This window comes from Cricetulus griseus, chromosome 4, assembly GCF_003668045.3.
Source record: "Cricetulus griseus strain 17A/GY chromosome 4, alternate assembly CriGri-PICRH-1.0, whole genome shotgun sequence".
Lineage (NCBI taxonomy): Eukaryota > Metazoa > Chordata > Mammalia > Rodentia > Cricetidae > Cricetulus > Cricetulus griseus.
This window is the reverse complement of record NC_048597.1, coordinates 176,921,510-176,943,095: the sequence shown is the minus strand read 5'-3', so window position 1 is coordinate 176,943,095 and position 21,586 is coordinate 176,921,510. Positions and strand designations below refer to the sequence as shown.

The 21,586-nt window shown below is 38.2% G+C and overlaps 1 protein-coding gene across 2 annotated transcripts in view; it reads right to left on the bottom strand.

The window, feature by feature from the left end:
- Positions 1–1,062: 1,062 nt before the first annotated feature.
- The window catches only part of Clpx (caseinolytic mitochondrial matrix peptidase chaperone subunit X), a 34,129-nt gene continuing 13,605 nt past the window's right edge, over positions 1,063–21,586 (bottom strand). Inside the window, exons 4-14 of one of the 2 annotated variants that reach the window (XM_027411332.2) lie at positions 20,638–20,792; positions 18,971–19,130; positions 17,439–17,480; positions 11,584–11,760; positions 10,939–11,103; positions 9,803–9,891; positions 8,171–8,335; positions 5,953–6,252; positions 4,293–4,385; positions 3,316–3,422; positions 1,063–1,524 (exon numbers count right to left, since the gene is read on the bottom strand). In XM_027411332.2, the coding sequence (XP_027267133.1) occupies positions 1,434–1,524; positions 3,316–3,422; positions 4,293–4,385; positions 5,953–6,252; positions 8,171–8,335; positions 9,803–9,891; positions 10,939–11,103; positions 11,584–11,760; positions 17,439–17,480; positions 18,971–19,130; positions 20,638–20,792 (1,544 nt within the window). In that variant the 3' untranslated portion in view covers positions 1,063–1,433. The remainder of the gene's footprint in view (positions 1,525–3,315; positions 3,423–4,292; positions 4,386–5,952; positions 6,253–8,170; positions 8,336–9,802; positions 9,892–10,938; positions 11,104–11,583; positions 11,761–17,438; positions 17,481–18,970; positions 19,131–20,637; positions 20,793–21,586) is intronic. The other variant, XM_027411333.2, reaches the window with a different exon arrangement.

Genomic DNA, 21,586 nt, shown 5'->3' with positions numbered 1-21,586 from the left:
ATACTAAATGATAATAAAATTATAGTACAAAAAACTTAATGAGACCCAGAACCATTACTACAGACAGCCAGACATCTGTTTCTGTTCCTTACTGCAGCTACCAGGGTTAAATATGTGCAAAATCCAATGTGTGGCCCCATGCCACTTCTGTCATACCAAGAAACTTCATATCCCTTATAGAAAACCCAAGTCTTCAATGGCATTTAGACTTAAAAAAATATGAATACTTACAGATACTGTGATGTAAAGAACTTCAAATAGGATTGAACTGAATGCATGTTATAAAAACTTGTGGTGGCCTTTGATCCCAGCACTCGGGAGGCAGAGACAGGTGGATCTCTGTGAGTTTGAGTTACAGGACAGACTCCAAAGCTATGCAGAAAAACCAAAAAAAGCCAAAAAAAAAAAGCCAAAAAAAAAAAAAAACACAACAAACTTGTAACATTTTGTTAGAAACAAAGAAAACTTAATTTTGGACCCAGATGCAATTTTCATTTGTGTGTTCCTCACCTTCATGTCTTTTTTGCCTTATAATACAAAGTAGTAATTTATATGCCAGTGAGGACACTAAGTCATGATAAACATAATGTTTCTTAATGTTTTGTACAGCCAAAACCTGACAGATATCTAGCACCAATAGACAAAAACCAAATTCAGTACATTAGGAAAAGTATACACTATTAAGATATTTTATTTAATCTGGTACATGACTGATACAGCATGATACTTAAAGAATTAGTTGTCTATGGTCTTCTGAATATTTAAATCAGACTACTAATTCCATCTACAAACTGATGGTACTAAAAATGATTAAAAGATGGAAAATAAGTCAGACAGTCATCAAGAGAATGGATCTGTTTTTATGGTACCAGCTGGGAAACCAATGTCATGCACTAGCAGAAAAGACTAAGAATTAGACAGACATGTCATCAAAATGTGGGGTTTCAAGGGTTTTTTCCATATCTGAAAACTACTTGGTCCAGTTTTTTTTTTTTAATAAAAATTCTAATATTTCCGGGGAATGTGTGTAGAAAAAGGTAACACTAAAGAATGGGATCCCAATAGACAACTTTAAAGAATTTATTTTCTCATTTGTAGAGTAACATTATTGTAAAGTCCACAGTTATTGCAATACCTGCATTGCTTAAAAGAATTCCTAAGAATTTATAGTTAAAGCATATTTTTAAAAAACAGAACCAAAATAATGTACATTTTTATCTCTAAACATTGTGTCATTAAAGTCCATGTACTGTTTTCTGTATAAATCAATGTGATGTTACAATAATATACATGATCGGATTCTTATCTTAAAGGCTTCTGACCATGTATGATATCCAAGATAGATTCAATGCCTTTAATGCCAGACTTCGGAAACTGTTATGACCCTAAACAGAACAAGGTAAAGCTGTATGTACAGGCAGGACTCTGACAGTTTAGCTGTTTGCAGCATCTGCTTGGCGAGGCCATCCATCCTCCTCAACTCCAGAGTCATACTCCTCTTCAGAGGACTCTTTTGATGGAGCCCTGTAATGAAAAGCCATTTTTTTTTCAACAAAATTAGGTGAATATGATTTTTTTTAGACTCAGATTAGTAAACTAATCTTCATAGCTAAATAACCCTTCAAAATAGAAAACAAGAAGAGCATTTTTAAATATTAGGACTGCTTAGTGGCGAGATATGGGAATTAAGTCATACAAGAGTTCATTGATTTCCCTAATAAAGCTACTGCCGAAATGCACTGCAACTTAGGAACTAAATCGCCCATTGTTTGCTTTGTAAACAACAGGATGCTGACATGCTCATCCATTTATGTGTTGTCTGAGGCTGCTTCTGTGGTAGGGCAGTTTGGAGCAGCTGTAGTATAGAAAAAGTATGACTCTGAAGAAATTAGGAGAAAGCCTGCTGATTCCTAAGATAGATAAAGCTATCAAATTTGTCATCTGAGGAAAAATAAATTCTGTAAACAAGGGTTTAGACTTATGAAGGCCATTAAAAAGAGCTGAATATGCTTGGGGCATGCACACCAGTAATCCTAGCACTCAGGAGTTCAAGGCTATTCCTAGCTACTTAGTGACTTCAAGGTCAGCTTGTGTCCAAAAAATAAACACCCGGGGCAAGCCACGGAAAGTCATTCATCAATTAGAAAATTAGCATCAATATATTTTAGGCTCTGCATTTTGAATACTTAAAATACTATTTTTTTGTTTTGTTTTTTTCTGTTTTTTTAAGTCAAGGTTTCTCCATGTAACCCTGGCTGTATTAGAATTAGAATTTCATGGATCAGGCTGGTCTCAAATTCAAGAAATCTGCCTGTCTCTGCCTTGTGATACAGCATCTCATGATGTAGTCCAGCTTAGCCTCAAATTCATAGTGTAGATGGAGATAGAATGCTGGCCTTACAGGTATTCCCCTTTACACACAGATGGACATTCTCTCTCTCTCTCTCTCTCTCTCTCTCTCTCTCTCTCTCTCTCTCTCTCTCTCTCTCTCTCATTTTTGAGACAGGGTTTCTCTGTGTAGCTTTGGAGCCTATCCTGACACTCACTCTGTAGACCAGGCTGGCCTCGAACTCACAGAGACCTGTCTGCCTCTGCCTCCTGAGTGCTGGGACTAAAGGCATGCACCACCAACGCCCGGCTATCTGTCTCTTTTGTATACTGCTTGTTGCAGAAAAAGTAGAGGTAGGCCTGGAGGAATGGCTCAGCAGTTTGTGATGATATTTTGTTTATGATCTAACAAAGTTTTCCTGAAGATCCTAGTGCAAAGTTAGTCACTCTAGTTAGCCATAGAGGCCAGGCAGTGGTGGCACACAGCTTTAATCCCAGCACTCAGGAGACAGAGGTAGACAGATCTCTGTGAGTTCAAGGCCAGCCTGAGCTACATGAAACTGATCCAGTGTAAAGAGAAAAAGCTCACACAAAGGTGATCTCAGCATTTGGGATTCCATGCCTTAATCCTAGCATCAGAGAGCAATATAAGGCTGAAGGAGACAGGAGCTCAGTGCAGTTTGAGGAGCAGCGCAGTACACTCTGAGGACAGGATCACCCCTTCCTTCGGTGTAAGCACTGGTGGAAGTCAGAACTCTTAAGTGGTTGGTGGCTTTGCTTTTCAGGCCTTCAGCTTTAACCCCAATATCTGAGTCAGGGTTTTTATTATTAATATCAACTAGAATTCGTGCTATAGTGGTCAAGAGCACTGGCTGCTCTTCCAGAGGTCCTGAGTCCAATTCCCAGCTCCCACATGATGGCTCACAGCCATCTGTAACTGTAGTTAAGGTCCTTTTAGCTCTAATCTGGCTTGAGAGTATGTTTTACCGTATGTATCCTGGTTCCTTTTTTCCTTCTACTACGTCCTTGTCAACTTCCACACATACAATGTCAGAATTAGGAACTTCGAACATTGGTTCTAGTAACAGCTTTTCCTAAAGAGAGAAAAGGTAATAAATTAGGAAGGAAACTAAAAAATTTTCAGTTTTAATCAATGTAACAGCTTTCATATTTGTTATATGAAAATAGCTTCTAATTACATTCAAGTCATTTTACAAGTAAGTCAACTGCTTATTGTTCTGTCTATCTAGGCAATGTGCACATACAAAGTCTGAACTTTCAAACTTACATGCTACTGCCCAGCATGCCTGGCCTTTTCTATGACTGAGGCAGTCAACTCATAATCCTTACTTTTATGTCAATTAATCCTAAAATCACTTCTACCAAGTTCTTCAATTTCAAACTTTGATACAAATGAACCTCAAGTGCAGCAGGAGACCTTAAGAAAACTTTAGAAAACGAGTTTTTCCTATACGTAGGGGTAAAGGGAATTGCAGACACATCAAATTTTACAGCCATGTCTACTGAATCAATCACCTGTTCTTCCAGTTTGCCTGCCTATGTCTGTCCTTAGTAATAACCTTAAACACCAGGGCCTCTAGGTTCAGCAAGAGACCAATTCCCAGTAAACAAATTGATAAAGGAAGACATCTGTAGGGGCATGGTAGCCCACATCTTTAATTTTAGCACTTGGAAGAAGCAGACCCATCTTTGTGAGTTTGAGGCCAGCCTGGTCTGAAAGGGAGTTTCAGGACAGCCAGAGCTATAGTGAGACCCTGTCTCAACACCTATCCACCCCACAAAATGGAAGACATCTAACATCAACCTCTGGCCTTCATGCACATGAATCTGCATGCATGTAAACAAATACACACACATATATGCTGGCAAGTGCAAAACAAAACACCAAATTTAGATCAATAATAATCTAGCGGGGTGTTGTTAATTTTATAACTCCAACTTACCATTATGGACCGAAGACCTCGTGCACCTGTTTTCCGTTCCAGGGCCAATTTAGCTATGGCTTTCAAAGCATCCTCAGTAACATTCAGTTCACACTACAGATGGAAAAAAAAAAGACAAATGAAAACGTAAGCAAATCCTTGGTGATCTTTTCCTAATACAGATATATAGCATTTGATCTACTAACTGTAGTGACCATTATTAATCTTCCAGATTCAGAGGTTTTTATAATATATAAAAGAACTAATGACTATTTCACAGATAAATACGTTCCAGAAAGTTAAGTAAACTGAGACTCAGGAAAAGGCAAGAGATAGAGGCTAGGCTGGTGTGGCCTCTATCTGACAACCCTTAACTCCTTATAGACTAGATGATCACTGTCACTTAGACTCATTACAGATGGTCTTTTGGGCTGTAGTGTTGGGGATTGAACACATGGCCTTACCCTCTACCCTTCAGCTATTCCCCTAGCTGTCTAAGTACATTTCAAAGAGTATAACACTGTTACTCCGTATTTAAAAAGGCAAAACTTCAGACAAGTCTGTCACTGTTCATAATACTTTAGAATGCCATCCTCGATGTGTGGTGGTGACACATGATTTTAATTCCAGCACTTTGGAGGCAGAGGCAGGCAGATCTCTGTGAGTTCAAGGCCAGCCTGGTCTACAAAGTAAGTTCAAGGACAGCCAGGGCTGCTACAAACCCACCAAACAAGCAAACAAAAAAACCCTAGAATGTCATTCTCAGGCAGTATTTTGTTTTGTTTTGTTTTGTTTCTGTTTTTCGAGACAGGGTTTCTCTGTGTAGCTTTAGAGCCTATCCTGGCACTCACTCTGGAGACTAGGCTGGCCTCGAACTCACAGAGACCCGCCTGCCTCTGCCTCCTGAGTGCTGGGATTAAAGGTGTGCGCCACCAACACCAGGCCAGGCAGTATTTTTTTAATCAATTAACCAATGGCAGTATCATTATTATGACTCACAAGTTTGTTCCTTGGGCTGCATATGCAGCTCAGCAGTAAAGTGCTTACATGGAAATTGAGAAAAACTTATATTCAGATATGCTAAATTCATAAAACTCAAAATTTATCTGATTGGTTGGATGTGATGGCTAGAGTGACCTCCATGTTTAGATGTAAGAACTATTAGAATGACTTAGGTAAAAGTAGATAAAAATATACACAGTATGTGAACAGCAAAAGCATTCACACTAGCAAAGCTGAAAAAACAATTCTATGTATTTGGCTTGGAAAGGCTGAGTTAGGCTGACACTTCTCTCTGTATCTTTGTATTTTTTGTTTGTTTTTGTTTTTGTTTTTTGGAGGAAGAGTTTCTCTGTGGCTTTGGAGGCTGTCCTGGAACTAGCTCTTATAGACCAGGCTGATCTCAAATTCACAGAGATCTGCCTGCCTCTGCCTCCAAAGTGCTGGGAGTGGAGGCATGCACCACCACCATCCAGCCTCCAATAGTCATTTTTAATTCAGAAAAATAAAAACAACTCTCAAATGCTGCATGTAACACATTGTGCCTTCCTACATCTAGACTAAGTGAAGAAAGAATAGGCTGGTATTCAGATGAGCAGGGCTCTCTTTTTTAATATACTGGGCTAACTTAATAAACTTCTAATATCAAAAGAAAATCATAAAGGAAAAATTAAAACCTTACCTTATCCATGCTGAATAAGGCCTGATATTGAGGAATAATTGCATTACGTGGCTCTGTTAATATTTGTACAAGTGTCTTCTCATCTAGGCTATGCAGAGGAACCACCACAGGTAACCGTCCCACAAACTCAGGTATCATGCCAAATTCAATGAGATCTCTGGCTTCCACATGACGGAGTAACCGATCTTTTTCTTCAATGTCTTGATGAGTATTGGATTCTCCACTTCGATTAGCAAGGTCTGCAGCAGCTGCAGCCCTTCTGCCCTTTCCCAGATTAGATGGTGTTCCAAATCCAAGATACTATTCAAGAAATGATAAGGGGTTATAAACAGAGGATAGATGTTGCAAAAGTCCTTTCCACCTATAAGTCCCATATGAAACAGGATCACAGAGGTACTTTGACCAATGCTTGCTTCTCAAAATAGCAAAGCTAAGATTTGAATTCAGGTCTTAAATTTTCCATTAAATTCACAGCTAAATGAAATGACCTAATTCCCAATAGGTTAAAATTATGTGGCAAATCCTCTTTTGACATGTTTAAGAATCAACTTTAGCATTTCTTTTAATTTTACATATGTATACTATCAAATCCTTTTTGGAAGTCTGAAGCAGCACTAATAATTATTAATATTAGAACAAGGGCCCAAATACAAGGTTATCTGTTACCATGTTTCTCACACACAAAGGAAATAGAGGATCCTCTGTTAACTTATTTAGAATTTCAGCAGCTCGAATGAAATAAATTGGCTAAAATAAGAACCTAACTAGGGGCTGGAGAGATGGCTCAGCGGTTAGGAGCACTGACTGTTCTTCCAGAGGTCCTGAGTTCAATTCCCAGCAACCACATGGTGGCTCACAACCACCTTGAATGAGATCTGGTACCCTCTGCTGGCACTTGGGCAGAAGACTGTATACTAAATAAATAAAATCTTAAAAAAAAAAAAAAAACCTAACTATAGGCCGGGCGTTGGTGGCAAATGCCTTTAGTCCCAGCACTCAGGAGACAGAGGCAGACGGATCTCTGGGAGTTCGAGGCCAGCCTGGTCTCCAGAGCAAGTGCTAGGATAGGCTCCAAAGCTACATAAGAGAAATCATGTCTCGGAAAACTAAAAAAAGGACCTAACTATAACCATGCTGAATGAAGCTTGATTACATGGCTCAGAACCTGTGACCAGAGTGTAGGCTATGCAAGTACTACTAAATTAATAATTAAAACAAATACAGTGCCAGGCGTTGGTGGCAAATGCCTTTAATCCCAGCACTCGTGAGGCAGAGGCAGGTGGATCTCTGTGAGTTCGAGACCAGCCTGGTCTACAAGAGCTAGTTCCAGGACAGCCTCCAAAGCCACAGAGAAACCCTGTCTCGAAAAACAAAACAAAAAATACAGTAAGAGTTTAAGGACAATTTGAAGCAACTGTCAGAAAGTTCATCTACAATACATCCACTTAGAAATGTCTTATGTAATATGCTGGTGGCTACAAGATAAAACACAAAAGCATGAAAAATACAGGGATGTTCTGGGTTTCTTGTCACCCACTATGTTACCATTACATTTCACTATAACCAACTGACTACTTGGTGCTGGATGTGCACCCTGAATTCCAAGCCCCAATTAAAATCATGGCTTTTAACAATTTTTTTCCCAACAAAAACATCAATGAAATTTAATAAATTTAATAAAATCCTGGTCCTTCCCTTTGTTCCTTCTAAGTTCCTTCTATTCAAAAAAGCCAGCAGTGATTTATGACAATGAGACATGCTGTTTGCTGGGCCACAGCTGTCCTAGTCCATTTGTTCCTCCTGCAGCTAAAACTCCTTAGACAAAATAAAGTTAAACTCATCAAGTTAGACTTCTAAAATATTCATACATACATACATACATACATACATACATACATACATACATACATACATACATTGAGACAGGGCCCCATTTTGTCATCCTGGCTGATCTGGAACTCACTGAGACCAGGCTGGCCTTAAAATCATAATGATCCGCCCACCTGCTTCTGCCTCCCAATGCACAGCTAATTCGTAAGTATTTGGGAATCCTACTATTCATTCAAACAACTAGGGATATATATTAGATCTTTCTAAAAAAAAAAAAAATTCAGTGACTGGTAACCAGTAGACATGAGAATTGAAGCTAAGTATCCATTCTATGAAATTTTATGTTATCTCATGTGGAATTTCAAAGGAAATGCTTGGAAAAACTTACTTTTTCATTCTTCCTCCTACTGATGATTCTGTCTAAGCCATTAAAAGCACCAGATGCCACAAACAGGACATTTGTTGTATCAACTTGAACTGTCTCTCCACGGAGTTTTCGAGAATTCTTTTCTGGAACATTGACTACTGTGCCTTCTAGAAGTTTTAATAAACCCTGATAATGAATGAATTATAGCATTACCATATGCAAAGACATTATTATAAAAGAATAGGATTCAACGGGGGAAAATAATACATGGTTACGGCCAATGAGCATAACTAACAAAAGCTCCCACAATTCTATAACCAAAATAAAAACCAACTGTACTTATCACTTTGGTACTTCATAAATGAATTGCAATTCAGGAAACAGTCATCTAAAGAAGTTGAGTTTGATGGTAAAGCCTCCCTCTCCCCACTTAAACCCCTCCCCTACCACCCCTCCTCATGTGGCTAAATAGCCCAGGCTGGTCTCAAACAGTGGTCCTCTTGCCTCAGCCTCTCCAAGTGCTGAATTACAGGCATGAGCCACCATACCTATCTTGATGGTAAACTCTTAATACAGACAGAATGATAGCTCTGTAAAATGTAAGCAAAATACTGCACATATTCAAAATTGAAACATAACCGAACTTTCACATAAATTCTTTAATCCTAACTTAATTCTGTAGTCATCTTTGACAGTATACTTTAAGATGCCTTTATAAAAAGATTATACAGCTTGGAAGCTCTGGACCATTCAGGGGAAAAAAATTAACCAGCATATTTGATAAGCATAGTCATAATTATGTCAAAAAATTGGTTTGTCACAGCTAATTGTCATTAGAGATAAAGTTTATTAAGGTGGACAACATATGGTGACTTTCATTATGATTTTACAAGAAATGAAATGCTGTTTTATACCATCTTCTTTTTGGGACAGAGTGTCATGAAGCTAATCTCAAGCTCACTATGTAGGCAATGATGACACTCCTTCCATACAGGCCCAGGGATTACAGATGTGTGCCGACACATCTGCTTTCTTTTCTTTCCCTTTCTTTTTTCTTTTCCTTCTCATCTCTCCTTCCCTCTATTTCTTCTGGTGCTGGGAATTGAGCCCAGGGCCTTGAGCATACAAGGTAAGCCCTTTACCACTGAGCTACATCATGGCCTTTATACTAATCCTGTAATTAAATAGGAGGATTAAGACACATGAATGGGTTATTCATGTCTAGTCTTCAGTCTTCTAGAAATGTTTAAAAGGGCCTCTGAAGAATAAAACTAAAACAGAGATTAATCTTACATTTTCTGTTTTTAAAAATATTTTAAATTTCCTAAGAAATGGACTTTCTTATTTAAAATCATTAATAACCTCTTTTTAGGATCTGACCTACTTTAAATTGCATGTAAAGCTAGGTGGCACATGCCTATAATCCCAGCATTCAGCAGGGTGAAGCAAGAATACTGCTGCAAATGTAAGGGCGTCTGGACTACGCAGAGCTTGCCTAAAAAACCCACATTAAATAATAAAGTGGCATATGAATTTTAGGGTGGGAGAAATAAAACAGAATCTAATTGAATGTGAAACCAAACGTACAATACTTGGGAAGCTGATGTATTCCCTTCCTTTTAGTGGGCTTGAACAAAATATTCAACTGCTTACTTGCTGAACGCCTTCTCCACCTACATCCCGTAACTGATGAATGCCTGGCACACTGCCAATCTTATCTACTTCATCCAGAAAGACAATTCCTACAATAAGGAGGATTCTATTTATAATATGAAAAAGAAAGGCACAAAATAGTCTCAGCTTTAAAAACAAAAAACAAAAAAAACGGACAGCTACAAAGCAAAGTTAGTCAATTTTTTTTTACACTTAACATGTAAAGGCTTCATCATTAAGAAACTATCTTCCTCATTCATCTTTTCATGTAATTATTATGGAATTGATTCTATAGCATATAATTTGAGAATGATAATCAAAATGCTATTTGACAAGACCTTATAGTTTATTTGTCTATATGACTAATAATAAATTCAATTTTTTTGGGGGGGGGAAGGTAAGACACAGCATTTAAGAATGAGGAGGCATTTGCCAGAACTAATAAAACTTGAGTTTACTCTTCCTTCCTCTATCTCCTAAAATACACATTTCTTTATTAGTGTGTGTATGTTTGCATGAATATGGAATGCATGTATCATAGCATGTGTGGTGGTCAGGAGACAGCTTCCAAGTGTTGGTTTTCTCCTTCAGCTATGTGGGCTCAGATGATTGAACTTAAGTCATCAGGCTTGCTGGCAAGTGCTTTTGTCTGCTGAGCCATCTCAATGATCTATCACCTAGAGCACTGTCCTAGAGAAATGGTTTTCAAACTTCCTAATGCTGTAACCCTTTAACACAATTCCTCATTTTATGGTGATCCCAACCATAAAATTATTTCATTGCTACTTAATAACTATAACTTTACTGTTACGAATACTTATTCAGTCTTGCCTTTGTCCCTGTCTCCAAACTTTCCCCACTCCCAGCACTGAAAATCTGGAGAGGAGGAGTAAGAACAAGAAAACCAATGGGAATATTAAGATCTAAAAAAGAATAGTAACAGTCTGTTTTCGCCCTACCAGCTATCTTTGCAGCCATAAGACAAAGCAAACAAGCATGCTAGAATGTGTAACATCGGATCCTTTCCAATAATTAGAAAATGTTAGTTAGCCCTTGACTCAAATGAGAGTTATACTACTCCTTAATATTAGATTGCTTTCTAAAGACATTTTGACAAGTTACACTTTACAACATACCTTGTTGTGCTTTTTCTACATTATAATTGGCATCTTGGAGAAGTTTGGCGATCACAGATTCAATATCTTCACCTACATATCCAGCCTGAGTCAGAGTCGTACAGTCACAGATAGCAAAAGGAACATCAAGGCATTTAGCTAAAGTTTGTGCCAGCAGGGTTTTACCTACAAACAAAAAGAGTAACTAAAAATATACTGTCTTACAATTTTTTCTACAAAAATAGGCTTAAGTATATAATGAAACTTGAGACATTAATTCTTACATCTGTTTTCTATTATATTCAGATCTCATTAATTTTATTGTTTTTACCAAGTTAGACATTTATATAATTAATATGTTAATTAAATTTAGCAATCAGCCCAAAGGCCCACACAAATATCTCAAATTCATTTTAGGTCTAAACAGTGAACACTAATGATGTAGCCAGAGCAATCTTACATTTTTTGTTTTGTTTTTTGAAAAAGGTTTTCATGCTGCAAACCAAGCCAGCCTCACACTTGTGGCAATCCTCAGCATCAGCCTCCCAACTGTTATAATTATATGCAGGCCTGAGCCAGAATCCACTATAGTTACAAGGTAAAGGTTACAGTATCACTCTCTATTTTTAAAAACTAGGCAATAAAGTTTCCCAAAATGTTGTTTACCTGACCCAGTTGGTCCAAGCAGCAAAATATTACTTTTTTCAAGTTTTATGTCATCATGAGAAGAATCCAATACCTCGCCTCCTCGTTTTTCCTGAGGCATTTGCTGATTAACCTGCTGCTGCATAGATGCTCCTAAGGCATTGCCATGTGGGCTAATTCCAGCAATCTGAAGCAACTCTGCAGAAAAATATCAAAGGGATTACTAGAGCTGCACCTGAGTTTACTTGAAAAATCTTCCATATAATCCTACATCCAAAAACAAGTCACTATTGGAAACAACTCAAATATGTCAGCACTGCTTTACCTTAAAGAGAATTTCAAATTAACTAGGAACAGTTTCAGATTGACAAGGAACAGAACAGTGCTTCAGTTGCCAGCCTGCCTTCGCCTCTAAAGAGCTGCACAATCTTGCATAAGTTACTATCTGATTCTACTTCCTATCTATAAAACAGCATAATTACCTGTCCTATTAACTTCAAACAGTCAGTTGTTATGAGAATATACAGTACAATTGATTTCAAGATAACATGCAAAATTAAGATCTGCCTGTCTTCCTTTCTGTACAAGTGAAAAGCTGAACTACAGAGAAAAAGAAATACAATGAATGAGACAAGTATGGGAGAGCACGCTTTTAGGCAAGCATAGGTTGGCAGAACTCTTGTGAGTTCAAGGGAAGCTAGCACTACAAAGTGAGTTCCAGGCCAACTACAGTTATATGGAGAGAAAACAGAGAAGAAAAGAGGGGAAGAAGGAAGAGGGAATAAGAAAACTTGGGTTCTAGTCTCAGTTTGGCTGCCTCCTGCTTATGCAATCATGGAAAGCTGCCTGACTTCTCTGTGAATGCTTCTGTTGTGACACAGGCCTTTTCTAGTCTCGCCTTCCTGTAAAAATGTTTCTTTTAGTACAGCAGGAAACCAAGAGTGGTAAATCTCAGTATCAATAACCTCTTCTGAATAACTGATTTTTACTGGGTATCAACTAGATCTGGGCCCTTCAACAGACTAAATACTAGGAAAGACGATACTGCTGGTGAAGTACTAGTTTACAAAAATGAATGTTTATTGTTTTCTCTGGAGTAGGAGAAAGAACTGACTGAGTCTTTAAGGAGTATCCATCTCAGTAAATAACCAAATTGTCCTCAGTTCTCACTGAGGTTTCTGTGACTATTTGATACTTGCTTATAATTTTATATTTTATGTATATGTATTGCCTGCATATATGTATACCATTGCATGTCTGTGTCCTTGAGGGCAAAAAGAGGGCACTGGATTCCCTGGAACTGGAATTACAGATGGTGTGAGTCACCATGTGAATGTTGGGAATTGAATTCAGATCCTCTACAAAAGCATCAAGTGAACTAAACCACTGAGCCATCTCTTCAGTCCCCTGGGTTAACTTTTTAAGCTGCTCCTAAGAAATGAGTTAAGAAAATCATAGTGCTGTCTAGTAACCATTTTAAACAAGCCAATAGAATAGTAATAATTTGGCAATCACATCAATTATTTTTATCCTATTCTATCAACCATCACTTTGAAAATAATCATGCGTCGGGCGGTGGTGGCGCACGCCTTTAATCCCAGCACTCAGGAGGCAGAGGCAGGCGGATCTCTGTGAGTTCAGACCAGCCTGGTCTACAAGAGCTAGTTCCAGGACAGCCTCCAAAGCCACAGAGAAACCCTGTCTCAGGGGGGAAAAAAAAAAAAAAACATACTTAAGGTATTCTAATCGTTAAGATTACTAATGCAATATATACAGAACTCAAGTTGTAAAGTCCCCTGAGAGTTAGTAATTCACATTATTATCTACATTAGGTAAGAAGAAAACGTACTCTTCAGTCTGAGTTTAGCTGCTATTGGCAAAATTTCGTGTTAGTTCCTGGAAAATCCAAGTAGGAACTATGATAAAGGAAAGCTTGACTTTGATTTAGCTCTGCCCAATGAAGAAATGATTTACGTAATTTCTTAAAAGTTAAAAGACAGGCTGGAGAGATGGCTCAGAGGTTAACAGCACTGACTGCTTGTTCTTCCAGAAGTCCTGAGTTCAATTCCTAGCAACCACATGGTGGCTCACAACCATCTGTAATGAGGTCTGGTTACCTCTTCTGGCCTGCAGGCACACATACTGTTAGAACACTGTATACGTAATAAATAAATCTAAAAAAAAATTAAAAGATATGCTGGGCAGTGGTGGCACACGCCTTTAGTCCCAGCACTTGGGAGGCAAAGGCAGGCAGATCTCTGTGAGTTGGAGACAGCCTCCAAAGCTGGGAAAAGCTCTAGCTGAATAACAAGGACAACTTCAGTTTGATTCCTGGAACCCATGGAAAGCCTGTATTGAGAGATGCAAGGCTGGCCTGGAATACACAGGGCAGCAGCAGAAACAAGAAAAACACTGCTCCAAAGTGGCTCTTCTGGAAGTGGTCCTCTGATCTCCATACATGCTATGTTGGTCCACATGTACAATAAAACAAGCAAGTGACTAATTTAATTGGTAAAGATAATGTCTATTATTCTATGAGTATGTGCCCTAGATTATACTTGGAGATGACTCTCCTTTCAGTTAGCCCTCTATTCCTGTTATTCCATTATTCCACAATAAGAACTATGAGCAAAAAGGTTAGTTAGTGATGGCCAGAGACATGGAGCTCAACAGGTATGTGTCAATGGGTAAACTGCTTATGTTTGTGTCCTCCAGTTTTCTCATCTATAAAATATAGGTAAAAATAAAAGTTTATGCCTTTCATGTTTGGGAAAGATTAACTGATCACATATAAAACAATACAGTCTACCTATAAGATAAGGCTTATTATTATAGAAGCACTTGCTCTTATCACTGATATTTTCCAATAGTTTAATTACTCATACAAAGACTAGAAATATAGCTCAGTGGCAGAGCACTTGTTTGGTTAGTTAGTACATGAGGCTCCAGGTTCATTCTTTAGTACCACCAAGGAAAAAAAAGAATTACTCATACAGTATAAATTCAAAATAAGGATTGTATCTGGCACTCAGATTTAAGAAACAATATTACAGCTGGGCAGAGGTGGTACAAACCTTTAAACCCAGCAATCTGGAGGTAGAGGTAGGCAAACCTCTGAGTTTGAGGCCAGGCTGGTCTGATCTACTGAGTGAGTTCTAGGACAGCCTGGGCTACACAGAAGAACCCTGTCGGGAGGAAGAAGAGTCTGGGAGGGAGAGACGGAGGGAGGGAAGGAGGGAGGCAGGCAGAACGAGAAGAAACTGTTTTTGCTCCAATAATGGAGAAAAACCATTTGTATCTGAGAGCTAAATCAGATCTCTAATTGAGAATACTTTTAAGCCTGGTGGTGGCGGCTCTTGCCTTTAATCCCAGCACTCTGGAGGCAGAGGCAGGCGGACGACTGTGAGTTTGAGGCCAGCCTGGTCTATTATGAGAGGTCCAGGACAGTCATGACTTCATATGGAAAGCCTGGCTCAAAACTTTTTTTAATTATTTTATTATGATTACTGTAAGCAAGGAGAAAAGGCTTGGGGTGGTGGACACAGGCTAAGGTGTAAATGTGGATGTCAGAGGACAACTCTGTAGCATCGAGTCTTTCTTCCCATCTTGATGTGGGTTCTGAGGATTGAACTCAGGCCATCAGGCTTTGCACATCAAATGCAAACTTGTATTAAATGACTTTGGTCTAATGCTCTAACTTCAGAACCTGAATATTTACATAGGACACAACTAAACTGTACCTAATGATTAAATTATACTTAAATGTTTGAAATTTTGTTTACAAGCCAATCGATACAATTACAAACTGCTTTAACTGAGGCTCTTAACTACTATTAGTTTGTTTTTGGTTTTTGTTTGTTTTTCAGAGACAGTTTCTCTGTGGCTTTGGAGGCTGTCCTGGAACTAGCTCTTGTAGACCAGGCTTGTCTCTAACTCACAGAGATCTGCCTGTTTCTTCCTCCCTAGTTCTGGGAGTGCAGGTGTGCGACACCACCACCCGGCCTACTATTACTTCTTAAAATGTAAATAATGGGTGTCTTATTACTATAGTGGATGGGTTATCAGTATCATTAAATGTGCATACTACAGAATTGGTACATATTACATGAGTATTTCAAAGACTAGTATTTCACTATAGACTTTAATTTATACTACTTTCACTGGATATCAGCCCAATTTTGTTAGTATTGATTGCATATTTGATTATATCTTTAGATTTGAGAGTCTCTGTATTTTTATTTATTTTTATTTAAATTAAAAACAATCTTATTTTACATACCAATCCCAGTTCCCTCTCCTCCTGTCCTCCCATTCTCCCCACCATCTCCCCATCCCACCCCATTCCACTCCGCAGGGAGAGTGAGGCCTCCCATGGGGGATCAAAGTCTGTCTCGTCATTTGGGTCAGGATCTAGGCCCTGCCCTGTATATCTAGGCTGAGAGAGTGTATCTCTCTATAGGGAATGGGCTCCCAAAGCCCATATATACACTAGAGATAAATACTGGTTCCACTGTCAGCAGCCCATAGACTTCCCAAGCCCCCCAACTGACACCCATGTTCAGGGGGCCTGGTTATGCAGGTTCCCCAGCTGTCAGACTGTGTATTCTCTATATTTAAACTCAGGCCAGAGTGGTCTTGAATTCACATCCTTTTGTCTCCTGAGTGCTGGGCTTATACACCTGGTCTAGATGTTACATTCTTATATGTAATCTAATTCAAGTGCACTAACTTTACATCTTTTTTTTTTTTCAATTTTTATGTGTACAGCTGTTTTGCCTGTATGTATGTCTGAGCACCACTTGCCTGTTTAGTGCCCATGGAGGACAAAAAGGTCATTGGATCCACTGGATAGAGTCACAGATAGTTGTGAGCTGCCATTGGATAGCAGCACTGCTCTTAGCCACTGAACTATCTTTCCAACCCTACTACCTGCATGTCTTATTTTTATTTATTATATTATTAGTTACATGTCGGTATTTTCAAAAATTTAAAACAAACTTGATCAAGGCATGGCGGCATGCATCTGTAACTTCACTCTACAACCCGAGACCAGGCCTTGGCTATACAACTAGGTGCCATATCAAGCGCACACATGCACACACTCATGCACTCATTCACAAGAGACAACATAATTGTCTCTTTAAATTTAAGCCGGGCAGTGAGGTCACAGGCCTTTAATCCCAGTACCAGAGGAAGAGGAAGGTGGATCTCTGAGTTCAAGGCCAGGCAGGTCTACAGAACAAGCTCTAGGACAGCTAAGGCTGTTACACAGAGAAACCCTGTCTTCTAAAACAAAATACAAAAACCAAACAAAAAAAAAAAAAAAAAAGGAAAAAGTCTGGTACAGCCTGCTGTCATCTGTACTTACTCACATACAGAAACATATAGTAAGTGTATACAGATAAAAATAAAATAACTTTTAAAATATCTAAAATATATAAATTATGAAAAGTTGTTTCAAACTTATATATCACATATAATAGACTCATTTAAATAATACACAAGAAAGATTAAATACTCTTTCTTGGTAATATACAAGGCAATACATCATCACTACTACTGAGATGCAAATCTCAGAAACCATAACCAGTAGCTGGGTGGTGGCCACGCCTTTAATCCCAGCACTTGGGAGGCAAAGGCAGGAAGATCTGAGTTCAAGGACAGCTTGGTCTACAGAGCTAGTTGTGGGACAGATAGGGCTGTTACACAAAGAAACCCTGTCTTGAAAAATCAAACAAAAAAAAAACCAAAAAAACAACAACAAAAAGAACAAAACCAAAAAAACAAACAAAGCAACAACAACAAAAAAACTAACAATAAAACAAAAACAAAAAAACCATAATGAGTACAGACAAGACCTGAGGGAGGTAACTTACTTGTAAATCTGTACTCATCCTCCCGTCTTCTTATTTCTAACTCTAAGAAAGGAGATAAAAAAGGGCAACAACATGAAATATATATTTGCTTATTTTGGGGTAGTCAAGAACGAATGTCTACTCCTGGCTTCTTCCAAACTCATTTAAATGATGTATTCGTTGTTTTTACCTTTTCACACTATGAACAATTTCTATGTAACATCCTTTCTATGTTAAGCAAAAAACCAAGCTTAATGATGGTTGCCCACATAATTAGAATGTAAAAATTAGCACCTATTTTAAGAGAATGATAATTTAAGTATTATAAGAGTTGAAGTTCTTCATACTATGAATGTGAAACCTTTTGCTCTTCCCACACCTCATACAATTTAGATATTAATTTATTGACTGGAAAAAACCAGAAAACAGTTACTGTACGACTGGATCGTGCTCTTTGGACAAATGAAGGTCCACCAAGTGGTGGTAGGGCACTCCTTTAATCCCAGCACTCGGGAGGCAGAGACAGGTGAATCTCTGTGAGTTCGGGCCAGCCTGTTCCAGGACAGCCAGGACTGTTACAGAGAAACCCTGTCTTGAAAAAAACCACAAAAAAAGAAAGAGAGAGAAAGAAAGAAAGAACGAAAGAAAGAAAGAAAGAAAGAAAGAAAGAGAGAGAGAGAGAGAGAGAGAGAGAGAGAAAGAGAGAGAAGGTCCTAAGTCCACCACAGATATGACTTCCGCTTTCTAAAAAGAAGGTCAACTCTTGTTACCACATAACTATTTTGCAATAAGCTCAACAGGTGTCTTCATTAAAAGATATATATACTAAAAAGCATTTAGCAGAAATTTCTCAAATTGATAACTAAAAGAACCTAAAATGCTGAGAAATCAGGGCTCCATGGACAACAAAAACCTAAGTAATTAATTTTAATTGAATTGTAATTTATATAAAAAATGTTCCACTACTCTATTGTCACAGTAAATTGAGATTACATAGTACAATGATATTAGAATCTCAGCTTCTAAATAGGAATTATACTTTGAATAATTTATAAATTCGCCCTTCACCTCACATTCTATTGTTGATGCTGTGTTAAGTCTGTTTATATCTGTCTTAGGCAATGAAATTCTGTATCCTGAACCCAAGAGAGGAAAAACTAGAGTTGTCCAGAGCACTGCAGTGATCTGTCCAATTTTGGTTGGTTTTTGTGGTGGTAGTGATCAAAGGCAGAGGCCTGTGAGTGCCAGGCAGGTGCTCCACAGCTGAGTTTCTCACACATTTCCTAAAGAGACCTCAAGAAACACATTTTACTTTGCAACTCAAGTTAAGAAACAATACACTTACCTTATCTAAAAGTTAATGTACTTTGGCATTTCTTATTCTTACCTACTTAAAAAAATTAATGGTACTGGTAACCCTCCAAAATGATTTCATCATCTACTAAGGGATAATTTAGTATGTTGTGCTGCAGTAAAATGACTTTCAGACAAAGAGTTACAAATAAAGATTAAACATAGCAATCTACATTTTGGTCAATTACAAAAACACTGACCTCTAGGCGTTAATGATGTCTGCTTCTCAACCTCTGCTTGCTGTCTCAGATTAGCTGGAATATTATTATATATTCTCTTATAATGATTATACACGGCAACTGAAAGTACTTTCTTAGCAAACGACTGGCCAACAACATACTTGTCGAGGTAGTTATAAATCTGAAAAATGATTAGGTACGAACAGTTCACTATGAGCCATCATAAAAAAAATTACAAAAGTACACACTAAACAAATTTACTTAGAGTTCAAATTTGAAAAAAAGATTCCCATTAAAATTGAAGTGTGGGGCTAGAGAGATGGCTCAGTGGTTAAGAGTACTTGCTGCTCTTACAGAAGATTGGACTTTAGGTTCCCAGTACCCAAATCTGACAGCTTGGCATTGCTTGTAACCAACTCCAGGGAATCTGGCCCCCTCTTCTGACCTCAGCAGGCATACAAAGTCACACCTACACATGCACACACATGCATGCACACATGTGTACACACACTTACACATAAATTTTTAAAAAAGTAAATTTGAAAAGTTATTCATTTACCTGGATAGCAACTTAAAAGCTTTCTTCTTTCCTTTCTGTAGGGGAGGCAGTGCTGGGATTCAAACCCAAGGACTTGGATGTGGCCTTGTATGTTCTACCACTGAGCCACACAACTTAGTTTTGTTAAATAAAAATTAAAGTTCTGGTTCACACTTCGTATTATCAACTGTTTGGAACCAGACATCAATTTCTTGAATTTTTAGTGAAAAAGGAACTGTTAAACTGCACATGGTATTGAATGTATGTAATCCTATAGTGTGGTAAGTAGAGGCAGGAGGATCAAGTTCAAGGCCAGACTGAGTGACCTCTCTATAATAACCACACAGATGAACAAATGCATATGAACACATAAGCAAACACAACTTCTGAAAAGTTAAATCATGTATGTATTTTCTAGAATTTTGACTCAGATGTACAAAAAGCTACAAATTAGTAAATACATAAAACTTACATTATTTTTGTGTGACCATTACTTTAACTGTAATTTAAAGTTTTTTCAAATCTCACTCATTCCTTACAAATTATATCTCTGAATTATTAAATTTGCCACAATACACACAGAGACAGACATACATGAATGCCATAAACACAGAAGAACACAATCAGGCAGAGAGTGAGAAGTAGTGTTAATTGTGCAAACCACGGAAAAATGGCCAGAACAGAGAACATAGGGCCAAGAAGCTTCTGGGTTCTCATAAAGAAACCAGTGTACACTCTGTCATATTCACAGGACCAAATCATACTGGAGTTCATACCATCAAAAACATGGTGACATATCAAGTTATCATCTGATCTACACACACACACACACACACACACACACACACACACACACACATATGAGTGTGCATTAAATTAAAAAACTCATGGAGCTAGGCACAGTAGCATATGCAAGTAATACCAGCACTTTAAGGTGAAGGCTACAGGATCAGAAGCTCATCTTCAATGACACAGGGAGTTCAAGGTTAACCTGGGCTACATGGGATATGGGTCTCAAAACAAAGCAAAAACAACCAAAAAAGGTAAAAACCTTATAAACTTAGTGTTAGGATTTAACATAAACAGAAAGAATGAAGCAATGGAATGTCTTCGGGGTAAAATGCCTCTAAGAAGAAGAATAAGCTTCTACCTTTTTGGGAGGTGGAGGTGGCTTCTGCTGGAATGCCAACTTTACAGCCTCTGCTGCTGACTCCGGTTCTTTAATTATGCTTTTCTTTGAGTCAGCTTCTGACAGCACAACAAAAAAGTGATGACATTTTTCACACTTGACAAAACGGGTGGAAGCTGAAAAAGAGGTCAAAAGAAGAAAACTTGAGGAATAATTTCAATAGAGCTCACCTTAAAAACTTGCTGTAGGGCTGACAATGTGGCTAGGTGGAACAGTGCCTTGGCTAGGTGACTTTCTATCTATTGGCTGTGGCAGCAAATGGTTGTAATCTCAGCATGGGAGTTTGAGAGGGTCATACTGAGCACAGTCACAGTCTAGCTTGAGCCAGAAAGTAAGACCCTATACCCAAACACAAAATAAAACTGGGCAAGGAAGATAGCTAATGGGTTCAGGTGTGTGCTTCTAAGCCTGAATCCAACCCCTGGAACCCACATGGTAGGAAAGACCCAACTGCCAAAAGATATGCTCTGATCTCTGCACATAAACACACATAAAAGAAAAAATGTATTAAAAACAATGAAATTAAGCTATTTTATTCATTTCCACTAGGTTCTTTTCCTGATCTAAGATTCATTAGGAGATCTGGTTGCTATTCAGCTGTCCATTGTCCAGAGAGAACTGTTAAAATGAGTTTGAGAACAGACTTTGCTGAAACCCTAGTGTGAACTGTGACAAGAGTGCAAGAGTTCCTGTATTTCTCCTGAAAAACCTCAGTACTTAAGTTGATATGAAATGGGGTTTTGTTTGGTTTTGTTTTCTGAGACAGGGTTTCTCTGTAGCTTTGGAGCCTGTCCTGGAACTCACTCTGTAGTCCAGGCTGAGATTAAAGGTGTGCACCACAGCTTGGCTCTCAAACACCAACTTTCTTGTTTTGTTTTTTTTGAGACAGAGTTTCTCTGTGTAGCTTTGG